The 16,533-nt window shown below is 39.3% G+C and overlaps 1 protein-coding gene and 1 long non-coding RNA gene across 4 annotated transcripts in view; one reads left to right on the top strand and one right to left on the bottom strand.

The window, feature by feature from the left end:
• The window catches only part of NUBPL (nucleotide binding protein like), a 139,775-nt gene that overhangs the window by 93,552 nt on the left and 29,690 nt on the right, over nt 1-16,533 (top strand). For all 3 annotated transcript variants that reach the window (XM_033953030.1, XM_033953028.1, XM_033953029.1), the window contains exon 7: nt 11,249-11,342. In XM_033953030.1, the coding sequence (XP_033808921.1) occupies nt 11,249-11,342 (94 nt within the window). The remainder of the gene's footprint in view (nt 1-11,248; nt 11,343-16,533) is intronic.
• LOC117364138 overlaps nt 6,064-16,533 on the bottom strand; it is a 62,207-nt gene continuing 51,737 nt past the window's right edge. Inside the window, exon 4 of the long non-coding RNA XR_004540184.1 lies at nt 6,064-6,798. This is a non-coding gene — a long non-coding RNA (uncharacterized LOC117364138). The remainder of the gene's footprint in view (nt 6,799-16,533) is intronic.

The raw sequence follows: 16,533 nt of genomic DNA, 5'->3' as shown, positions 1-16,533 counted from the left end.
GCTCACTACAAAGGTTAAGATTCTGCCTTTTCCTAGGTGTGACTATGCATTACTATTAAATATATATATTTTTTTATATAGAGAAGGAGTTTAAAAATGATTGGCCCTGTGTGTCAAATATGCTAAGTATGCCATTGATGGATGGACTCGAAGATCCAGACCCTATGCTGCAGTAGTCAGCGCTGTCGGTTATCACAGATGCACAGCATGTACCAGCAGAGGTCAGCTCAGGTCACACAGGTGCTTGCTGTGCAGCAAGCAAAAGGAGCCACCTTTTTCCTCCAGTCTTTTGTACTGCACATAGCTGGTAGACGCCAAAGCCCGAGGAGAGAAGGAAAGATTCAAGAGGCTAGCTGGGATACCTTTACGGACAGTAAAGGTGTATCAGTGTTCTGCTGCCTATATTAGCCTGAAGTTGGGGCAAAATAAAATAATGCTCTCTGTCCTAAGATTAGGTACAACCGAAAGGAGGATGTATCAGAAAGTTCCTCCCAATTGCTTGTTCCCTGGGAAAGAGAAAAAGAAAAGGTTATGTATTGGCTGTCAGATCCTGAAGAAATAAACTCCAATGGAATGGATGCTATGGATTTAAGACAAACAGAAGATTTTTTTTTTTTGGGGGGGGTAGGGACAGGTTTGGCAATCTGTAACTTGTGTTCTGCATGTGTTACTAAGACCTCTTGGGCTGTTTGCTATATGTGACCATATGCTAAATGGTTTTTTTTAAAGTTGGGAGGGAGAGGTACGGACCTGACTATGGTCAGAAAAGAGAGCTAGTTTCTCTGACTAGGCTTTGAAATAAAGTCCACAGAGCCTGCTATTTTGGTGTTTGGTTGGTGTTTTCAATTGCCCTTGATGCTTCAGATCTGCTACAGCTGGAGAACTGTTTAATGTTGTTTCCACATGGTTATCAACTCAAGGGTTGGTCCACTCCACTCGGTATTTTTTAGACACACAACTGAAAGTCTGATATATCATGGGTGCAGCACAAGAAAGGATGGAGATGCCATGGAGAGCAAGGCGCATAGAATGCAATTATGGCTTACTACAATCCTGACTGCACACAGCAGGCAACTACCTAGGGGCGGGGCAAGGGGGTGGGGTTATGTGTCCTCTTTTTTTTTGGCTTCACAAATATGGTAACCCTAGACGTGGGACTGTTTTAACCTGATAACAGAAGACGGTCTTGACAAAATCCTGAGAGTCCTTCAACCAACCACCTGCTCCCTGAAACCTTGCCCCTCAAAGATAGTGCAGCAAGCAAGCAAGCAGGGGTCTCATAGATGGGGCTGCAAAAATCATGAACTTTTACATTTCTAATGTGCAACTAACAACAGCATTAACAAGAGAGAGGTGCATGCTTTACTAAAGAACAACCTTGACTAGGACAAGCTCAAAAAATATTGCTCAGTATCTAATATCTCATTTCTAGGAAACTTATTAAATGGTCTGCATTTAGTTCAGTGATTTGGATAAAAGAGAGAAACTGGCTAGTTTTAGCATCAGTCTAGATTCAGACAGGTTAAGGAACATAAATTTTAATTAATTAATAAAAAAAATATTTGATTCTGCTTAAAACCTAAGTTGTATCCTTGTTAGACAACCTTCATAGAAACCGTGACATGGGATTCACTTCGGTGTTAGTACTGCTGGATTTTCTGTCCCTGTGGACCACAATATCATGCTAGCTCAACAGTGGCACAGTATTTTCTTGGTTCAAGTCCTGTCTGTCAGATATACAAGTTTATATAACTGGCAGCACCTCATTGCCACCTTGGGTACTGGATTCATACTGTTGCCTAGTTCATTTAATATCTACCTCAAGCTGATTTGGTTGATAGACACTCAATTATTTGTGTGCACAGATGTTGTGCAGCTACTCATTAAATCAGACTTACCTTCAGCCCTAAATAAAATGTCTGCCTGTCTTTTTAGCAATCCATGAATGAACTAAAAACAGTAAACTTTGCCTGAACCTAAGTAAAACAGAGCTCCAACACAGTCACATACCCAACATCAAAGCTCTTCTGAGGAACTATGAACTGTCCTAAATCACAGGTCAGGAAACTTCAGGTATGGCTGGGCTCAACACTTCACTGTCTCTCATCATACATCGAAAAGACAAGTCTTGCTATCAAGACGAATACTGTAATGCACGCTATGCTGGTATGACTACAAGGGCCAGCTCTAATTGATCCAGAATGCTACTCCAGCATGACTGTATAAGCATTGTGCTCACATCATACCATTTCTGCAAAAACTCCACTGGCTACCAATATAATACAGGGCTACATTTAAAACTCTGTACAATCTTCAAAGCCCTTAAAAAAAATGAGCCAGAGAACAGAATCTCCATCTGTGTACCTCCAAGGTCACTAAGGTTCACCCAAGGAATATCCCTAAACCACACACGGTGTGACCTGCCAATGAGCTGTCTTTGGACTAGCCCTCACTCAACATGTTTCTCTCTCCTTCAAGAAGCAGTTGAAAGCTTGGCTCTTCTCCCAAGCCTTTGATGGAAGAAGCAACTAATTAGATAAATCACACAATAAGAACTAATATTGGCTTTACTGCTTCAGGGTTTAATTATGACACATGCACCTTTTATGGCTCTATAAGCAATTTTTTTCTTGTTAGCTATTTTTGTTACTCTGCCTTATTTGTCAATGTGTTCCACCTCCACTTAACCCTATGCTGTCTATTAAGTTGTTTTAATGTGTATTTTGTTGACATTGGAAATAGCATACTACAGTATGTTATGTGTACTTTTACTTGAATAGATTTTACTGCTTTGTTTACATATTCCTTTTGTCCAGGTTATTTTTTCCTCTACAGTACTTTGGGTGAATTTATTTTTAAAAGGCAGTAAATAAATCCTATTAAAATAAGTGATATTTTAATCCTTGAAAAGCTACAATGTAGCTAAATAATATAACATTTTTCCATCACATTTCCCCACTATAGATGAATGAACAGCAGCCTCAAAATCAAGTTTTTCTGTACCATTCCTTATTTAGCTGTGAACTATCTATTAATTGCTAATCATGTGGATCCAAAAGAATGGTTTTCTTGTGGGGGGTTTTTGCTGCATCTGATCAGTTTTTTGTACTGCAGTAATTTTGTCAGGTAATGAGGTGGACCAGAACTGCAGTGCCATCTGTTGGAAAGAGATGTAATCATTAAATCTTTACTCAGTGCAATGAAGCATGTCTTATCCATCAATCATTCAAGAGAGGCAGCTTCTGTAATCTTTTACATTGTTCTTAAACCAGATGTCTCTATGACTAAAGGAATCTTTTAATGTGTTTAAGCTGTTCTGCAATTTTCATCTGTTTTCTGAAGATAGATTTGTCAGCTTCTGGTCATCATAGGATAGCCATTTACTTCATATTCCTCAGGTAAATTTATCTGGTTAGATCTTTAATTTTAACAAGGCATCTTCCTCTTTAATTTTGAAAAGACAACTATCAGAAAGTGAGATGATGGTATCATCAGCCCTATGTTTTCCTTTAATTCCATTCCAACACCTTTCTTGTTTAAATAATATAAAGCTTGAAAATTGAATGTAAACATGGAATCTACAGTATGTTCTATTAATATAGTCCAATTTGTCTTAGTTTATAGAATAAGTCAGTGGTAGAGTCAAAACTGTCTCTCAAAATCACTTTCCTCTGGGCTAGTAGTCTAACCCAATTGTAAAAAAAAACCTCTTCAGAAACAAATATGTCTGACTTGCATCAAGAGGTGTCAGAATGTGCTGTTTTGAGTAAATTTAAAATTGGGTTTCTAACTGCAGAAGCTAATACTGTGAAAAAATGTTGTTCCCTCACCCAGAATGATAATAACTTCCATTTTCATGAATACCTAATGTAAATGGAAATATTTTGGACACATGGCATACTCGCATGAAAAAGGAAAGAAATTCTGCCCTGAGGTATGTAAGGACACAGTTCTGGGAAATGAGCAGGTTTCAGAACCAGTGTAGAATTCACATGCTCGCCAGGGCTTGAACTAACATAGATGTATACAAGTTAAGACACCGAGACCAGAAAAAAATGTTCTGTACAGAAAAAGGAAAGAAAAAGCCTTAGAAAACAAAGATGAGCAAACAAGTCTGTGCAATTTTTAGTGATGTGATTCAAGAAATTGTCTTTTACTATAAGACTTCATGACAAAACTTGTCTGTGGATTGTTGGTAGATGCTATGAAAGAAAATGTTACCACAATGGAAGTCATTTTGGCAAACCTGCAAAAAGAGTAATGATTAAATAAGATAGAAACATGATGGCAGATAAAGGCCAAAGGACCAATCCAGTCTGCCCTTCCACAGCATTCACTATCTCCTCCTCTCTTTGAGAAATCCTGCATGCTTGTCCCAATCCCATGCTATCTTGAATTCAGAGACAGTCTTTGTTTCCACCATCTCTGCCTGCAGACTATTCCACAATCTACCACCCTTTTTAAAATGTAAAGGACCATCAGCAGAAAGTCAAAATAGGATCTATCTAAAATGTAAATGTCTCCTAAATTTCAGAGAGATCTTTCACTGGTCCAATTCTCAAGCTTACTGCTAAAATATTGATAGAAAAGAAAGGTCTTATCTGAGTGCAATTATTTTACAAATGGTTCCCAGAAGTCCACTGGATCCAAAAAAGTTGTTCTTCACAAAAAAGTTTTTCTATCATTCCAGCTTTACACTCAGCTTTATGGTTTGTTTGAAATGCTAAACTGTGAGGTTGGAACTAAACACCATGGGGCTCAAAATTGAAACAGAAAAACATTTAAAAAAACAGCCTAAATCGGCACTTGGATGATCTAAAAGACAAGTCATCCAAGTGCCGATAATCAAAATGGGTTTTAGATGTATTTAAAAATGACCTAGGCCTTCACAGTGCTGCTGAATGACCAGAGTTAAAAGGGGCGTGTGAGGAGGAGTGTCGAGGGCGGGATTTGGGTGGGGTGGGCCGTCCTAGACTTACTCATACTGCCTGTACTGTATAACTGAAAATTTTACAACACTGCCTAGACGGAACCTGGACGTTGTGACTTAGGCCATCTAAAACCAGGTCTAAGTCACAAGAAGGTATCCAAAGTGACCAGATAAGCACTGCAGACACAAAGTACAGACCCCCACACACTGCCCCAGTGATCACTGACCACCCCCCTCACTATAAAAATCGTAATAACAACTTTACATATTTGCCTCCAGAACATCAGCACCTGGCAGCTTGGCATAGGAAAGCCTAGTAGAGCTGCACAGAGGTGGCTTAAGTGGTCTTGGGGGTGGGTTAGTGAACCATGGGGAGGAGGACACAGGCCCATAAGCCACTCTAATCACTGTATTCATGGTGAAAAATGTGCACCCCAAAAAAACTCCCCTTTGTACTCCCATTTGTACTGCCATATAAATGGCTCCTGCAGCTATAAGGGCTATTGGGGTGGTAGATAGGTGGGTCTAGTAGATTCTGGGGGTGTTTTGGTGGGCTCACCATGACCTATAAGGAGCTTTAGTGAGATGGGTATGCGAGACCCTATTTGTGAAGTTTACAGCAGTGCCCTGTAAGGTACCCCACTACTCTGGTGACATGTGTGGGTGTCCAGTCCATCACTTTTCTGGCCCCTCCCACACCCAAAAGGTGTTTTTTTTAGGCATTTGTGACTTGGACAAATTTTGGGATGAAAATAGGGTATAAAGATGGACGACTTAGCGCTGGGTGATCTGACGGCTGGACGTACAGTTGGACGATTTTCAAAAAAATATATATATGTTGGATGTATTTTTCAAAAATGGACCTTTTCACGTGTCCAACTTTGGGCGACTTGTGACTTAGGCCCAAAATGGACTTAGACGTTTCTTTTGATTATGCCCCTCTATTTGTTTTGCTAACAATCTAGACAACAAATTTGAAATTCACAAAAGTTGCTGAGTAATCGGTGAAGCTTTAGAATCCTCTTAATAGGTGAAAGGTTAATTAGTATGTTTATAATTTATTCTGAAAACAGCATAGAGCACTTTTCAAAAACAATTTTGCAAAAAGTTGTTTTATTATTAATAAGGCCTGTTTTAATGTAATATATATTTTGCATGTTTAACAAGTTATTTGAAATCAAATTCCCTCAGCCTCAATTCCATTTTCTACAGCATAAAAATAAATTTGGTCTCTTGTAAATAATGCATTTTTTTCACCAAAAAGAATTCCATTGTGCTTTGCAGTTTTATATCTCAGATACACATTTCTAGAATGTATGCATTTCTGGGGTGTATGTCATGGCAAAAAATAATTGATTCTGATCAGGGTTGGCTTGACCACTGGGCAGGTTAGACATATGCCTAGAGCAGTGCTGGCATGGCAGTCAGCATGTCTGCAGAAGACTCATTGTTGCTTGCATGAGCCCTTGAGCATCTGCACATGTTGAAAGTTTGCCAAGTTCTTCTCCCTCTGAACTTCCTGTTTTGGAGGCAGTGGGACCCCGTAGAACTTGAACATGTGTAGATGCTTAAGGCCCCCACGCCATCTGTGCTAAGTCTTCTGTAGTCTTGCCAGCTGCCGGAGGGGGGGAAAACCACTGGATTAAGGGAGGAAGGGAAGGAGAGAGATGCTGGACATCTTGAGGGAAGGAAGGTAGTGAAGGGGGAGATACTGGACTAGGACTGGACTGGACTAGGAAAGGGGAGATGCTGAAATTGGGGTGGGAGAACCGTGCACCACCTTGTTGATGAGGGGAGGTACAGCTGAAGGTTTGCCTGTGGCATCAGATATCCTTGGGTGAGCCCTGATAGGAACACTGAAGGAGGACCTGTGGCACAGAGAGATAAAAAGACATCATCACACAGAAAATCAGTGGCAGTAGGGCAATTCAGACTCACATCTTAAGATCTCCTTTTGACTTTTGTTGCAGAAAAGCATATTCTATATTTGCAGTACTTAGCCTTTTACAAAATGCTGCAAGTCTAGAATAGACTTACGTAAATTTATGTAATTCAGTTAGTTATGACATCTCCTTTTTGCCTGGTCAAGGTCACTTATTGAAGATTTACAGCCATTGTTAGGATCTATGCTAAGATTTATACAGTTTATCATAAATTCTGATCATTTCCCCTTTTTCACATCCTTCTTCCTCCCATTCAAATTGCAGTGTTTACTGCACAGTTCTGAGACTGAACAGTTGGATAAAGCTGTAGAAATTGCCAGCAAAGTCTGCTAAATTTTATATTCCCTTCTGTGGTGCTTCCAGACAAGGCACTGTAATGTTGTTGAAATTAATAATACATTCAGAATCAATCTAGTGACTCAGGTTGTAAAAGGCCCACTTTACTTAGAATGTAAAAATTGGAATTGAAACATTTAGGTCAGGAACTTCTCAGTTCTGGTAGTATTTTAGAAAAGGATCTGGCAGCATGGACTCTTTTCTAAAATACTTTTTTTTTTTTTAATTTATCAGATTTTTAAACATTATCATTTATACAAATAATAAAAAAGGAAATTTACAAGAACAAAATAAAGAAAAGTAATTATAACACATATGATTATTTCAATAGATTCCTCAAGTCCACATAAATTGAGAGAGTACAAACAGGTTTTTTTCTAATCAGAAACAATCAAATATAATCATGATCAAAAGATCAAACACAATGGTGCCTTAATACTTTCAAAACTCCAAATATTAATTACGTAGTGACAGAAGAACAACTAACTTCATGATGTTGCAAAAATTGTTCTAACTGAATAGAGTCCCAATAGACATAATCATTTTCCTTAAATTTAATCAAGCATTTACAAGGAAACTTCAGATAAAAAGTGGCACCCAAAGCCAACACCCTAGATTTCAAATCTTTTCTAAAATACTTGTAGATGAGCACATATATGTACCCAGCTTGTGTAGTGGAAGCAGCCATTTTACAAATGTGGACGTTGAAAAAATGAATGGCATAGACCGGTGGAGGGGCATAATCAAAACATTTGTCTAAGTCAGATTTGGGTGGATGGCAATAGACACCCAAAGTCAGCAGTGAGAAAATGCCCATTAAAAAAAAAAGTCTAGAATATTTTTTTTTGTGAAAATCATCTATCTGGACATCCAGGCTATTGTTCATCCAGACCACCAGGACGGCTATCTTTATGCCACATTTTTGATTAGAATAAATGCCCAGAACAAGACCATTTTGGACGTGGGAGGGGACTAATCTTGTAATGAATGGGCCACCTAGACATGGCAACAGAGCAGTGGGGCACCTTACCGGGCACTGCTGTAAACTTCACAAAAAGGCTGCCAGATAAACATCTTACCAGAACTTCCTTATAGGTTATGGTGAGCCCCTTAAACCCACTATATCCACCCAATAGCTCTTATGGCTGCAGGTGGCACCTATAAGGCAGTAGATTAGGATTGGGGGGGGGGGTTGGTGTGCACGTGTTCCACCATAAATGTAGTGGTTAGAGTTAGAGAATGACACGGGGAAAAAATCTGTCCCCGTCACTGCACCGTCCCCGGCCCACCATCCTCTGCACCTCCCTGTCACCGCCGTTCCCTTCACCGCCCCATCACCGTCACCGCCATCCCTTTCACCGCCCCGTCACCGCCACTGCCATCCCATTCACCGCCCCGTCACCGTCCCCGCTGCATCCATATAAGCCTTAGTACTGTAATATTTAGCTTATTCCTTTCTTATAAATCAAAGTTCCTGCTGCTGAACTAGAGAAAGAGATGTTCAGCTGGCAGGGCTTTGTTTATAAATTTTTATCAACACAACTAATATACTACTTTATCCTAAAGCAAAAAATAAATAAATAAATAAATTTTTTTTTTCCTACCTTTGTTGTCTGGTTTCTGCTTTCCACATCTTCTCATTCAATTCCTTCCATCCACTGTGTGTCTTCTCTCTGCGTCTTCCATTTGCTGTTACTGTGCCTCTCCCTTCACCCCCTCCCACAATTGGTCTAGCACCCATCTTCTTCCCTCCGCTCCCCCATAGTCTGGCATCTGTCTTCTTCCCTTCCAGCATCTTCTCCCCACTCTGCCTTCCACATTTCCAAGGAAGAGAAACTTTTCCCTTTCACCCCCTCCTTCCTTGTGTGAGCCGGAACACGCGGTCCCCGCAGCCCCCACCCGCACGCCGGCTCGATCGTTTAATCAGCTTCCTCTCTCCAGCTCTCCTTAGTTTGCCGGCTTTCTTTTTCAGTGACCGGCACGCTTTCAAAGAGCCGCGCATGCGCGGCTGCTCAAAGTTCAATCTTCTGCTCTGCTGCAACTTCCTGTTTCCGGTTGGGTCAGAGCAGAAGTTGAATACTGAGCAGCCACGCATACGCGGCTCTTTTGAAAGCGTTCCGGTCGCCGAAAAAGAAAGCCGGCAAACTAAGGTGAGGTGGAGAGAGGAAGCTGGCTAAACGATCGAGCCGGCGTGTGGGTGGGGGCTGCGGGGACCGCACAATCCTTTATGCCTCACTGCGGTGACAAGACCATTCACCGCTCCACGGGACGGTGATGGCCTTGTCCCCCTCCCCGCAGAGGCTGCTAATTTTCATTCCCCGATTTTGGCGGGTTACCCGCGGCTAAACGCGGTAGCCGCGGATAAACCGCCACCGTGTCATTCTCTAGTTAGAGTGGCTTATGGGCCTGGGTCCTCCTTTCTATGGTTCGCTAGCCCATCCACCCAGGCTATTTAAGACACCTTTGTGCAGCTCTACCAGACTTTCCTATACCAGGTGCTGATATTCTGGATACATGTATATACTTTTTTATTCTGATCTTTGGGGAGGGGGGGTGAGGGGGTCAGTAAACACTGGGGGAGTGTGTGTGTGGGGGGGGTGTCTTTATTTTGTCTGCAGTGGTTATCTAGTCACTTTGGATATCTTTTTGGCACTTATACCTGTTTTTACATCATCTAATACAACTTTTAAGTTTCATTCAGGATGTCTAGTAAAACATTTGATTATCCCTGTAGGACGACTAAGTCTAGGACGGCCCATATCCTGCCCTAACCACTGCTCTAGACACTCCCCTTTCAGCTCTAGGCACACAGCAGCATTCAAAGGCATAAAAAGTCTCTCAAAACGTCCAGAAAGTCAGTTTGATTATCAACACTTGGATGACCTGGCTTTTAGGTCGTCCAAGGGCTGGGTATAGATCCTGGCAGAGCAGAGCACATGAATATTACCCTCCCCCCAAGAATAGCCTTACTGGGTCAGACCAATGGTCCATCTAGCCCAGTAGCCCATTCTTATGATGGCCAATCCAGGTCACTAGTACTTGGCCAAAACACAAAGGAGTATCAACATTCCATGCTACCTATCCAGGGCAAGCAGTGGCTTCCCCCTGTCTTTCTCAATAACAGGCAATGCACTTTTCCTCCAGGAAATTGTCCAAACCTTTCTTAAAACCAGCTATGCTATCAGCTCTTACCACAACCTCTGGCAATGTATTTCAGAGCTTAACTATTCTCTGAGTGAAAAAATATTTCCTCCTATTGGTTTTAAAAGTATGTCCACAATGAGCATACACCTCACTGCTTTGGGTTCAATTACAGAATGGCAACCAAACACTCAATGAATTCACAGATGTAGTTATTCTACTTGGGCTTATATTAACGCCTTCTGATTGAATGTAGCTAATTATGCTTACTGCTGTTAAAATGTAATAATTTTTTCAGAAAATAAAGACTGAAAACAGCAAATTTTTCATTATTTACTTATCCTTTTAATGCAGTGTCTCTAGCATGCCCCAACACACAGCTATTAAAAAAAATTACCCTATTAAAACTTATTGCCACCCATTTTGAAGGCAGTAAGGGCTCGTGTGGTAATTCTACACTAACCAATTATGCTAATTGCTTAGCGCAGGAATGCCCACTCTCTGCTCCCTCCCTCAAAAAAAAATACAAATAATTTTTAGTGCCTGGATTTGCATACGCTAATTGGCAGGTACCGCAAAATGCCTGAAAGCATTCTGTGGCATGCCATTTCAAGCTGCATTGGGCATGTGTTGGTGCCTAACCTAGCTTACTAAAAGGCCCTTCAGGGGTCCATAAATGCCATTTTAAATTAGTGGTTTTGGAACTAGTGATGGCCTGTTCTGTAGTACAGTTTTGTAAATGTATCCTTTCCATTTTAAGTAAAACTTGTCAGTATTTGAATAGTTGATACAGGTATTATCATTCAGTTTATCTCACAGAGATGTCCCCTGATTAGTATAGACACATGGTGGTTGGATGGACATAACTCTACACCTTTTCTATTATTTTTTTTTTCAGGTAGACTGGGGGAAATTGGACTATCTAGTGATTGACATGCCACCTGGGACAGGAGATGTACAATTGTCAATCTCACAAAACATCCCAATTTCAGGTAAAGTTGCAAATCTGTTCTTTCGGAATTTGTGTAATCTCTTATCAGTGTCACTTTTTCTTAAGTTATGTTCTATTACAGAGTCTGTACACTAGGGGCCAAATTCTATAAAAGGCGTTCAGATTGTAGGCGGCAGTAGGCGTCCTACTGCTGTCTAACCAGCCAATCGTGCAGTTCTTGCTCAACATATGATTGTATTATTTTCAGCAATATTTTGCTGACGTGTGGAATTAATACAATTGTTCTGTAGTTGTTCCAGTCCTTGGCGTCACCTTTCTTTGGTATAGGTATAAATAGTGATCTTCTCCAATTGGTGAGCCATGTTTTTTCCTTCAAAATCTGTTGACATAGTTGAGTGAAGGCCATGATAGCACCTTCTGAACCTTTTATTAATTCAAAGAGAATACTGTCGATACCAGGTGACTTGTTTTTCGATAAAGCTTTAATTGCTGCTATGACTTCTTCTTTTAAAATATCTAGTTCTCCTTCGGCTTCAGTTTCCAGTTCAGTTTCCCCAATGTTATCCTCATTGTCTTGTTTGTATAAATTTTCCGTATATTCTTTCCATCTTAAAGAATGTTTTCTGGATCATTCCGTATCATTCCATTGGCATCTTTAAGCATCCTCAATCGAAGTTGGATTTTCTGCTGCAATCTCTTAATATTTTGATATGCTAATCTAGGGCTCCTTTTACGAAGCCGCGTTAGTGCGCGCTAAACTGCCGGCCGCGCTAGCTGCTACTGCCTCCTCTTGAGAAGGTGGCAGTTTTTCGGCCAGCGCAGGGGTTAGCGCGTAATTAAAAGTCGCGTGCGCTAAAGCCGCTAATGAGGCTTCGTAAAAGGAACCCCTAGTTTTTCCATTTACATGTTCTGATTCAATTTTCTGACAAATATCCTTGCGATATCCTTCTTTGTCTTGCTGAACTTGACATTGAAACACGGTTCATTTGTGATACTTTTTCTCTATCACCAGATAGTTTTGCTTGTCATCTTTCTTACTTTTCTACTTTTCTGGTTTCTTCTGAAATCCACTAATCATTATTTTCCCGATTTTGTTTTTTTTTTTTAGCAGACATTGAAAACCTTTGCCCCTCTTTTACTAAGCTGTGGTAGAGATTTCTACTGTGGACCAGGGTATTAAATGCTCCAACGCTGCTCTGATGCTCATAGGAATTATGAACATTGGAGCAGCGTCAGAGAATTTAGCACTCTGGGCTGTGCTAGAAACCTCTACTGTGGCTGTTTGAATGGTATAGGTATGTAGGCTACAGTATTGATATGGAGCTTCAGTTTTAATATGCATTTTTTAAAGGCTTTTTTTTCTCTTTGTCTTTCATCTATAAACATTTTGGCACTCTACTCTGTTTTCATTTTTTTATCACCTTCACCTATTTAGCTATAATTAATATTGTCACACACATATAGGTACTCTATTTCTAGTTCAGGTTCTTATTGATATTTTTCTGGGCCTCCACGTGCTTCTTTTATATCATTATCACACCCTATATATATTTTTATACATTTTCATTTCATCATTGCACTTTTACCTCGATTCACCATCACTTATTTATTTTTTCAACATTTTTTCATTTACTAACATTACTCACTATTGCATACATATTTTTATAGGGCCCCTGATGAAGGCTATTTTATTAGCTGTAACAAAGACCATGTAGGGTCTTCTTGATACTATTTATTACATCAGTACAGACTATTGCTTTAGAGCCTGCCAGCTGGATTATTTTTATTGACTGTTTCATTTGTCGGAATAAACTTTGTTGATCCTGTACATCGGTTCCACTACTTGTTTTGGTTTTGCAGTTTGTACCACCTGTTATATCAGTGATGTCATTAAAATCTTCAGTTTTTATATGCAGTCTTGGCTCTCTTATATTTTATTTCATTTCTGTTTCTCTTGCACTGAGAATTACTTGTACTTATGAATTGTTTTTGAGTATATTGACATATTGCTCTACTTTGCAAGATGTTTTAGGTGGGGGTTAAATCCTACGGTGAAGCTTTTTCTCTACTGCTTTGTAATACCTTCAATGCTATTATTGTATTATTCTTTATTGTCTCACATAGCAGGTTGCATTGTAATGTGACTTGTTTTTCACCAATAAAAATTGATAAAACCTATCTTCAGGTTTTTTTTCTCTGCCGCCATCTGCTGGTTAGAAGATATAAACCACTAGTATGGATGGTCTAGCTGCAGGATTCAAGGAAAGGAAATTATCAGGTAAGTGTAAATTTTATCACAGTTAGTATTGCCACCAGCTATGTAACTGCTTTTAAATATCAATCTTGAGATGTATTTACCTAATGAACAGAGGAGTTGTGTAGTAATTATTCTGTATGTGGTAGGGCTCTGGAACATATCCTGAGAAGGTTGCATTCCCAGAAAATGTATCTGTTCTCAAAGGGAATTATTTTTCTTGTTTCTTGAGTTAAAACTATATGTCAAATGATAATGTCCAAAAGATATGAATAAAGATGGGTCATGGGGCACAATTCCTGCTTTAAAGAGGAAGAACATATGGTGGTGCTTGTTTATGCTATACTATGTTACAAAAAACAACCATAGTGATAAAAAAATATAAACATTTCAATTATATCTAATTATGCTCATATATTGTTTATTGTTTATTCAGGTTTTTGATTGAACGCTTTTTCGAAACTACAAAGCGTTGAACAAAATTTAAAATTAACATTTAAACAAAAATTTAACAAATAAAACATACATTTCTATAATGAAACATCTATTATTAATTAAACAATAAAAAACTACATGACTGACAACAAATACGTACTAGGTAAAAAGGACCGAAAAGCCCCTGGACATGAATAGGAAGAGGGGGAGAAATACAATCGATATAGAAAATGTGAGAAACATTTAAGGTAAACACAAAAGGGGATTGGGAAAATAAATATAAGAAACAAGAATAAGTTAATTACTAAAACACAGTTGATCAATTAAAAGCATCTTTAAAAAGAAAGCACTTTAAATTGCTTTTAAATTTTTTTAAGTCTTTTTCCATTTTTAAGTGTAAAGGAAGAGTATTCCAAATCATAGGGGCTGTCACAGAAAAGATTGAGGTACGACGTGTACCAATTATTTTTTAAAGATGGAATGTTAAGATTATATTGAGAAATAGATCTTAAAACTCTCGGAGGATCATATGGGATGAAAAGTCTGTCTATAAATGCTGGTGTATTGGTCTGTAAAGTTTTAAATGTCAGAAGGGCGATTTTATAAGTTATCCTGTGTGGGACAGGCAACCAGTGGGCTTTTTGAAGCAGTGGGGTAACATGGTTAAATTTCTTTGCACCCGAGATTATCTTAATGGCATAATTTGAGACTAGCTTAACATCATGGCATTCATGGACTATTGGCTTCTTTTTTTTCCAACTCATGGTGTTTTCGAAGTTCTAAAGCTCTTCTAGTTTTTCCATCTGTGAGGGGTTGTAAATTCAAAAGGTATCATGATCGTACACTTTCTTATCAGGCAGCATTTTGGGACAAGGATTTCAAAATCATCTAGGTCCACCTCATATTTACAATTCAGGAGACAATTGAAAAATTTCCTATTCTTAAAGTTCTTGGGTCCTTAATTTCCTTTTTTATTCCTTGATGTAATTGTAGTTAAACTTTTGTAAACAGCATAGAACTCAATGGTTATGCGGTCTACAAATTGGGTTTTATGTTACGTTTTACTAAGCTGTGTTATATCTTTTAATGTGCAGTTTAGCCTACTGTGTCAGTTAACGCAAGAATGTGTTAATCTATTTTACTGTACCCTAATGGAGTTTTTACACACAAAGTCATACATGAATGGGATTTTTGTTTACGATGTCTTACTGGATGGCGCATGGCCATGTAGCATTCCCTGCAGTTAATGCACTGGAGTTACTACATACTAACCAACTAACATGCTGTTGATACAGAGGCACATACTAGCTCCTAAATAGGAGACGCTGAAAGGCAAATTCTATAAGAAACGCCCAAAAGTTAGACGCCTACTTAGGCACTGTTCAGCGCGATTCAAGAAAAATTGGCTGCTGTTTAGTGAATCGCGCTGAGCGGCACCTATTTGGGCACCTATTTTGGAGACGCCCAATAAATAGGCCAGCTCTAGGCACAACTAAAAGTTAGGCGCCCATGCGAGCGCTTAAGCACGCTTAAGAGCAGGGATTCTGTAAGAAGGCGCCTAACACGTAGCCACGCCCACGCCTAAAATGCATAGCGGCTATGTTTTTGAAGGCCGCCTAAATTTATAAAGGCACCTTGTTACAGAATTGCGCTTTCTTGATAGGCGCCTATGTTTCAATCAGTGCTGATTAAAAAGCTTAATTGAGCTTGTTCTTCAATTTAGATAGGCGCCTATCTAGTTGGACGCCTCTGAAATAGTTGCCTAACTTTAGGCGCTGGTTACAGAATTTGGGTCTAAGTGCCTGTGCATTAACAGCACATTAGTCCTGTATGTTAACACCAATATGAATGCATAGCTGGAATAGTCAAATGGTGGGAAAGCCGCTTCTAAGAGCTGTATTAGATCTGGACTTTGTGGTAAAACCCTGCATTGCAGTGCATTAAGCCCAGATCATAGGGAACTTTAATAAAAGGGCCTCTACTCGTATGTCTCAATTTGAATCATTGTACAGGGTGAAGAACTTAAAAAAAAAAGTATTCAAATGTGTCCCTAAAAATCAAAACAGTTCCATTTAAAACAGCTGTTAAAGCAATAAAAAAAAATTCTAAAAAAGATTACTTACCTTCACTGTTCGAAGTCTGCAGCATGGATCATATTTTGCAGAAGCTGCTTCAGGGAATTTGTTGTTAACAGTGGAAAGCACTCTTCTCCAAAACAGTTCTAATAAACATAGATAGTTTATACCGATTGGTTTGCTTTGTGGTGTGTGCACATTCTGTTCTTATTTTGCCAGTTTTTGTGGCACTGAAGTCTCATGATGTAATATTTGTGCTTTTCATAGGGTATGTATGACCTTTTTGTGTATGTATGTGTGCAAGGCCAGGGACTCCTTTAAATGTAAGAACGAGGAACAAATAAGTATGTTCTTCTAATGCTGCATATCCAAAATAGGTAAAAAAATAACTGCATAAACCAGTGGTTCTTAAACCTGTCCTGGGGGACCCCCAGCCAGTTGGGTTTTTGAGATATCCATAATGGATA

This window comes from Geotrypetes seraphini, chromosome 7, assembly GCF_902459505.1.
Source record: "Geotrypetes seraphini chromosome 7, aGeoSer1.1, whole genome shotgun sequence".
NCBI classification, from domain to species: Eukaryota; Metazoa; Chordata; class Amphibia; order Gymnophiona; family Dermophiidae; genus Geotrypetes; species Geotrypetes seraphini.
This window is presented reverse-complemented; position numbering and strand designations above follow the sequence as displayed.